Here is a 7,375-nt window from a genome sequence, read left to right on the forward strand (position 1 = left end):
CGTGTGCCATTAATCGAACTATGTACTATAACATGTAAAATGGGAACATGAAAGGAATATTCTAAAAGCAACTCATGTAAACACCTTAATCATAATATTGGCTTATTTAGAATAAGGTAAATAATTAGATTACTGATGTCCATGTAAACGTAGTCATTGTTATTGTCCATTTTTATTTTATGCTCATTCTGTTTGTATCAGGAATAGTTTTAGTTCTGAAAGCCATGATGTTGCCTATTGACCTTTTACACATTTCATGGTTTCTCAGCAGCGAAGTCTTCATAGTTGGGTAAACTGTGGCAGTGAATGGGAGACTACCATAAATATTAATTTTTTTGCATTCCTATTTGCTCAAATAGTAAAAAAAAAACTCCACTGATGTAGTGGATGTCGATCTACCATGGCCTTCATAATAAAATCAATTATATTATCTCTTGTGTGATTATTAATCAAGTTATTAATCAGTATTTAACCTCATAGAGTGTAGTTGATTGAATAAAGTTATTAGTTACCACATATTAGTTGTAAACACAAAGAAATGTATGCATACTGCTGTTGGAAAGTGTCTGTGTCCCTTTAATGTGAAAAAACGGGCCTCTCCATATGTGAACTTTGGCTTTCTCCTCTCCGGTTCAATAGGTCACTGAATGCCTTGGCCATAGAGGTCACTGGGGCCTCTTGCCTACGTGACCAATGTGTACCCCAAACATTTAGGTGGTTTTATATGTCTGTATGTAAAAGAATGTGCTGAATATGGACTGAATCTTCTCCCTCTTTCTCTCTCAAGGAAGAGACTCCCTGACTGTGTGTAGATGATAAGAGTAATAACATAACCCGACCTTGACGGAGATCAGTGTTGCTCTATGTATGTGTGTTGTTATCTGTTTGCGCAGGACCAGTTGCTACCAGTCTTCAGGGAGATTTACAAATGGCACCCATGCGTAAAGACCATATGGATATCTTCCATCACCCTGGTGTCTAATACTAATCACTTGTCATCTAAATAACCTTCGGAGATATGGTTTATCAATTTTATGTGCATCTGTTAAGAGATTACTTGTTTTTCCGTAAACTGACCAATCAGAATCCGTTTCACCTATGTATTGACTACACCTATGTAATAGCATTAGCAACCTCTGTTAGAGTATAATTACTGGTGTTGTTAACATGTACGCAGAGCGGCCTACGAACTCCTCGCGAGTATTGAAGCTGACTTCTGCTGATGAAACTGCAAACTATTTTCTTCAGTAAATTTAACTTCAGTTGATTGCATCTCTGACTCCTGGTCTTCATTCAACACACCTGGTTCTTGGGTTTTACATTTACATTCAGTCATTTAGCAGACGCTTTTATATATATTTTTTTAAAGAATATAATTAGAATAGAGAGTGCTAGAGTTAGAGGGTCAAATAAAGATAGAAGAGATGTGTTTTTAGCCGATTCTTGAAGATGGCTAAGGACTCGGCTACTCTGATTGAGTTGGGCAGGTCATTCCACCAGGAGGGAGCATTTCATTTAAAAGTCCGTAAAAGTGATTTTGTGCTTCTTTGGGATGGCACAATCAAGCGACGTTCACTTGCAGAACGCAAGCTTCTAGAGGCACATAATTCTGAAGTAATGAATTTAGGTAAAGGGGTGCAGAGCCAGTGGTGGTTTTGTAGGCAAACATCAATGCCTTGAATTTTATGCGAGCAGCTATAGACTCTGTGCACAAGCGTAGCGACGAACTTCCGCTGTTGCCAGAAGTCGGGATATCAGTTTCCGGTTTACTTCCTGTCTTCATCCGCATCTGTAAACAAACAAGATGAGTGCTGCTGTACGAAAAAAGAAATATAATGTGCGTGACTTATTTAAACTTCAGAGAACTGAGGTTAAATATACGAATCACTGCTGTGTGCCACTTTGCTCGGCTTCAGGTCTGTATAACAGTCATTTGAGCTTCCACCGCTTCCCCAAGAAGACCAGCCTTCGTGCGCGGTGGCTGCACAAAATAAGGAGGGTGGGATTTTCAGTGACCCCCCACACCAAGGTATGCAGCCGACATTTTCAAGATAATGAAATCCACACTACTGCTAAGGGTAGACGGGTTTTAGCAGCAGGCTCTGTTCCATCGTTATTCGAGTGGAATAACTACACTACGAAGTCACGGGCCGGTGTTTGGGAACACCGATCTCGACCGCCAAGTCCGGCACCTGACTCGGCGGGGCCTGTGGAGGACATCGGTCATCCCGTCATGGTTCCGATGGTCGTGGACCACGACTACGAGGCCAGCCGTACTGTATGTGTGGACCGGGAGCAGTATGAAGGTGCGTTGAGAGAAATCGAGATGCTGAGAGAGCAGCTCCAAACATTTAATCTTCATCACTCCTTTGGACTTAAACGGTTTGCTTCGTCACCTGAATACATCAGATTTCACACCAGGTAAGATAGTTGTAATATCAACATCTACTCATAACTGTTTACTGATTGATTAACTGGCCAAGTAATTATTTTCTCTTTGTCATCTTAATCATATTCTTGAGCACGTATGACAAGACAACTGATTTCAGTTGTAATACTGTATTTTAGATTCTCCTCATACGAGCATCTGATGGCGTTTTGGAACCTGATCAAGGCAGCAACAGCCAAAATAGTTAGAGTCACCAGGTCAAAGAAAACCGATGCCACTAGCACAACAACTGAAAGCCCTTTAACCAGACCAACTGTAAGTACCAACAGCCCCCCACACCCCTAAGCATGAAAAGGATGGTTTTGAATTAACACTCATTAAGCATGTCTCCTCCCAAAAATTGCTACCGATAGATGAGCTCTTTCTCTTCCTCACATACCTATCCACTGGCTGTACCCAAAGAGAGTTGAGTCACAGATTTAACATCCACCGAACAACAGTCAGCCGAATCATCATTACCTGGGTCAACTTCCTCTACAGCTTACTGGGCTCGGTCGGTATATGGATGTCTCCTGCAGCTGTGAAGGCCAGTCTTCCACATGACGTTGAGGGCATTTACAGCGACACACAAGTAATCCTTGATTGTACAGAGATACGGTGTCAAACACCTTCATCCTTGCTCCTTCAGAGCGAAGTTTTCTCAACCTATAAGTCCCACTGCACCTTTAAAGCTATGGTGGGCATGTACCCTCATGGAGCCCTTACGTTTGTGTCGGCGCTCTTTGAGGGTTCCATGAGTGACAGGGAGGTGTTTCGTCAGTCAGAGATTACATCGATCTTAACGCCTGACATGGCCATCATGGTGGACAAAGGATTCTTGGTGGATGACCTTTGTCCTTGGTGGATGACTGTTCATCGTCCTGCCTTCCTCTCCAAGCGGGCCCAAATGTCAGAGGAGGATGTTCTGAAGACACAGTCCATTGCCCGTTTGAGGGTGCATGTCGAAAGAATAATCAGAAGAGTGAAAGAGAATAAACTCTTTGACACCACTATCCCTCTCTCCATTGCAGGGAGCATAAACCAACTCTTCACAGTTGCTTGTCTCCTCTCGAATTACCAAAATGGACCTCTGGTCAAGAAATGGAAATAAGAAGTGTGATATTGTAGCCGTATCTTCTTCTAACTAAATCAATATAAACTATTTTTCAGTGTCCAACATACATAATTCATAAGAATAACATCATTTTGTAAATTTCCTTTGATGTCATTTATCTTTTGTAAAAAAAATTAAAGGTGCGAAATAAAAAATAATAATAAATCAAATCACAGGCATGGTCATGTAATCATTTAGTTACAGTAATAATTGACTGGTCTTTTTTGAGGGGGGTAAAAACTTGAATTGTGCTCAATCATAACTTAACGTTCATTTTCACTTTTAATGGTTAAAAAAAAAAAACATTTAAGTGCATTTTATTTCAATCCTGCATAGAGCTGCAACAATTACACAACTGATTGATTGGTTATCTATTATTGTCTATTAAATTAATTAACAACTCTTTTTATTTACATTAGTTGCAGCCCTACTCCTGAAGCATTAGACATTTCTGCAAATAGACATAGAAATAAAACCTGTCTACTTTCTCTCTGATCACATCTAAAACACCATTGTCCCTATAAATTCTTTGAATGAGTACATCTTCCTCAGCTGAAACTACAAAATCACACCAATTCATTCCTGTTATTAACATCTGCCCCTGTACTTGCCAGTAGTAAGCATGTGTTTGTTGTAGCTCCAATTTGCCTGACTTCATTTTGAGATATGGGCAGTCAACATAGCTTTTAACACTCAGGCATTTCATCTCAATCAGCCCAAACTGACATGGGTCTGAAGGGTCAAAGATGAACCCATCTGGAGACGCCCCCAGCCAAGGAGCATCGGGATGAATGACAAATCCACAGGGGTAGTGGTTCACCCTTTTCATCTGACAGTATTCCCAGATAGCATCTGCCTCTAATTCGAGCCCCCTCTTCATAGCCGCCATCTGACGGGTTCCTTGCAGTATCCGGTTAGCCAGGCTTTCTTCAGAGTTCTCTCGAACCTGGCAGATCTCCCTGAAACGTGAGGCAGTCAGTCTATGCCTTCTTAGCTGATGCCATTCAGTACATGAACTTTGGTCTCTGGTAGCACATTCAAAATTGTGCGCTATATCCCAGGTGACTTCCAGACTCCTATGATGTAGCTGTTGTGGTTCAGTGCAGACAAACATGCAACTGGATTGCTGTAGGCGGTAATGCTGAAGAGGTACAGATGGACGTGGTGGGGCAGCATGGAAGGACAGGTTTCTCTTTGCTGTTGCAGGTTGTTGGTAGGACAAGGGACTACCGGCTTGAACCTTGCCAAGGGCAGAGTCGACCAGGGGAATTTCACAGCTGATGCCCATACTGCAGATCATTGGTGCCTCAGCTGTGGGGAAATCTTTATATACCTCTGTCACCTGGGAAAATAATAATATACTGATTAGCAATATACTAAATATAATAATATATAATATAAAACAACCACAATTATCATACCTGTAACTTTCCCTGTAATTCCTATTCACAATGCATGTAACATAAGTTCATAATGGAGGACCCGTGTGTGAACATTCTCCTATTGATTTCAATTTAATTGTTTTTTTTCTTCAAAGCAAAAAACTTGTTTGCATAATCGAGGGGCCATAGTAAATTTAATCAAAAGGGAAAGGAAAATAAAAACGTATTAATATACTAGTATACAGATTTTGGTTGATAGGATATTATACTGTACTGTGAAATTTGATATTGTTTTATCCCTACTCACCTGAAGGACAGATAGATCAGGCATATCTCCACTCAGGCCTTTGTAGAGTGTGCTCCTGTGTGGAACATAAAACTTTCATGAGTGGAAAGTGGCCTATCCACACAGGTATTTTACTTTAAATATGCAACATATTGTAAAAAATCTACAATATTCAGTTTTTACCTTACTCCCTCTGTTGTTGCTCTAGACTTTGGTTTAGCAGACAGCACAACCATCTTTTCCACAGGGCCTGGCTTTATACCCTATCAAGTTATTCAGGATACAGTTGGAAATTAAATGTACACTGAACAAAAATATAAACGCAACACTTTTGTTCTGCACATTTTAGAGTGGCCTTTTATTGTGGCCAGCCTAAGGCACACCTGTGCAATAATCATGCTGTCTAATCAGCATCTTGATATGCCACACCTGTGAGGTGGATGGATTATCTCGGCAAAGGAGAAGTGCGCACTAACACAGATTTAGACAGATTTGTGAACAATATTTGAGAAACAGGCCTTTTGTGTACATAGAAAAAGACTTAGATCTTTGAGTTCAGCTCATGAAAAATGGCGGCAAAAACAAAAGTGTTGCGTTTATAAATTTGTTCAGTGTGTATATATATATATATATATATATACACTGAACAAAATTATAAACGCAACACTTTTGTTTTTGCACCCATTTTTCATGAGCTGAACTCAAAGATCTAAGACTTTTTCTATGTACACAAAAGCTTTTTCTATGTACACAAAAGGCCTATTTCTCTCAAATATTGTTCACAAATCTGTCTAAAGCTGTGTTAGTGAGCAATATTTGAGAGAAATAGGCCTTTTGTGTACATAGAAAAAGTCTTAGATCTTTGAGTTCAGCTCATGAAAAATGGGTGCAAAAACAAAAGTGTTGCGTTTATATTTTTGTTCAGTGTAGTTAGAAAATATAGCCAACAGGTCTATACTTAAATGCAAACTTACCAAAGTTCTGGGCTTGTGCCACTGCTGTTCCCCTTCAGTACAGCTTAGCACAGGAGAGACCACTGGCACATTCAGCTGTGAGTAATGTGCTGACTGGAACAGCAAAGCAACACAGTGGTTGCATAATGCTGCTCCAGCAACACATGTGCAGCTGTGTTGAATCAGCTCAACAGGACTTGACTCTTTTAGTACCACCTGCACAAGTAAAATATCATAGTAAATACTTATTTATCTTAGGTTGGTCAGTTTAATCAAGGACGTAATCTTGTTTAAAATATTTTAGATCTAATATTCAATATAAACAGACCAAATGTCATGTATTTCTATATGTTAGATTAGATTATATTGTGTAATGTGACAACAGCTTTAGATCAAAATCCATAATCGTTTATTTGAAAAATTATAGCCTAATACCTTTAACACAAGATTAGGCCCTACGTCTTAAATGAATCACTGAGTTGAGGAAAACTTGAACAAGAACGTATTTTACCCAGAGGGGACTGGCTAGGTAAACTTACCTGCCTACTAAAACTGTTTTCATTAGATTTGAAAGTTACATTAAACCTGAATGACCTTAGCTCAATCCCCTGGAACAACAGGAACACCGTGTTCTAATAAGTAACAAGTTATAACATGAACAAGAACACATGCAGTAACCCGAATGGGGACCAGCAAGGTATACTCACCTGTCAATTTTACGTACTGATTTAAGAGTTATATTAAACATGAATTACCTTAGCTAAATTCCCAGGAACATTAGAAACGTCGGGTTATTAAAGTAACAAGCCTATAACTGTTGGTTTATAAGTCCTAGCTTCACCATACACTCAAACTGTGAGGTTTCTCAGCTTTCCTCATGGATCTGTAGCACAAGGACCTGACAATGACTTCACCTGTGCCCTGATCTTTATTAGAAACTGAGAGGGTGAGAAAGTTAATACAACTGATAATTCTATACTAACGTTACACTAAAAATAAACACGTCACTAACTAGCTTAGCCGCTAGCTGTCGGCACACCACATTAGATTAAACTACTTACCCTCGTAGTTGTGGATATAACTCGATATGTAGAGTTTGAATCCCTTGTTCCGCTTGCTTGTTGGAGCAGGGGACCAGGCATCAACGATGCGGTGTACATCGCTAATGCTTATTTTAGGCAGATCTTGAAGACATCTTGTAAACACTGACAT

The 7,375-nt window shown here is 39.7% G+C and overlaps 1 protein-coding gene across 1 annotated transcript; it reads right to left on the minus strand.

Moving 5' to 3' along the window:
• Positions 1 to 3,969: 3,969 nt before the first annotated feature.
• On the minus strand, positions 3,970 to 7,375 carry LOC107731850 (uncharacterized). Its single transcript, XM_016543047.1, has 8 exons — positions 7,225 to 7,375; positions 7,018 to 7,101; positions 6,871 to 6,886; positions 6,703 to 6,715; positions 6,185 to 6,379; positions 5,394 to 5,473; positions 5,232 to 5,286; positions 3,970 to 4,884 (listed from the first exon to the last, which is right to left on the minus strand). The coding sequence occupies exons 1-8, from the start codon at positions 7,373 to 7,375 to the stop codon at positions 3,970 to 3,972; spliced, it is 1,509 nt and encodes a 502-aa protein (XP_016398533.1).

Source organism: Sinocyclocheilus rhinocerous, unplaced genomic scaffold, assembly GCF_001515625.1.
Source record: "Sinocyclocheilus rhinocerous isolate Xijiao unplaced genomic scaffold, SAMN03320098_v1.1 scaffold6427, whole genome shotgun sequence".
NCBI classification, from domain to species: Eukaryota; Metazoa; Chordata; class Actinopteri; order Cypriniformes; family Cyprinidae; genus Sinocyclocheilus; species Sinocyclocheilus rhinocerous.

Coding starts and splice junctions, on each gene's coding strand:
- LOC107731850 (XM_016543047.1), bottom strand. CDS start 7,375: ATGTCAGTGTTTACAAGATGTCTTCAAGATCTGCCTAAAATAAGCATT. Junction 5,474..6,184: donor GGCACAAGCCCAGAACTTTG/GTAAGTTTGCAT, acceptor ATAACTTGATAG/GGTATAAAGCCAGGCCCTGT. Junction 4,885..5,231: donor CTGATCTATCTGTCCTTCAG/GTGAGTAGGGAT, acceptor TTATTTTCCCAG/GTGACAGAGGTATATAAAGA.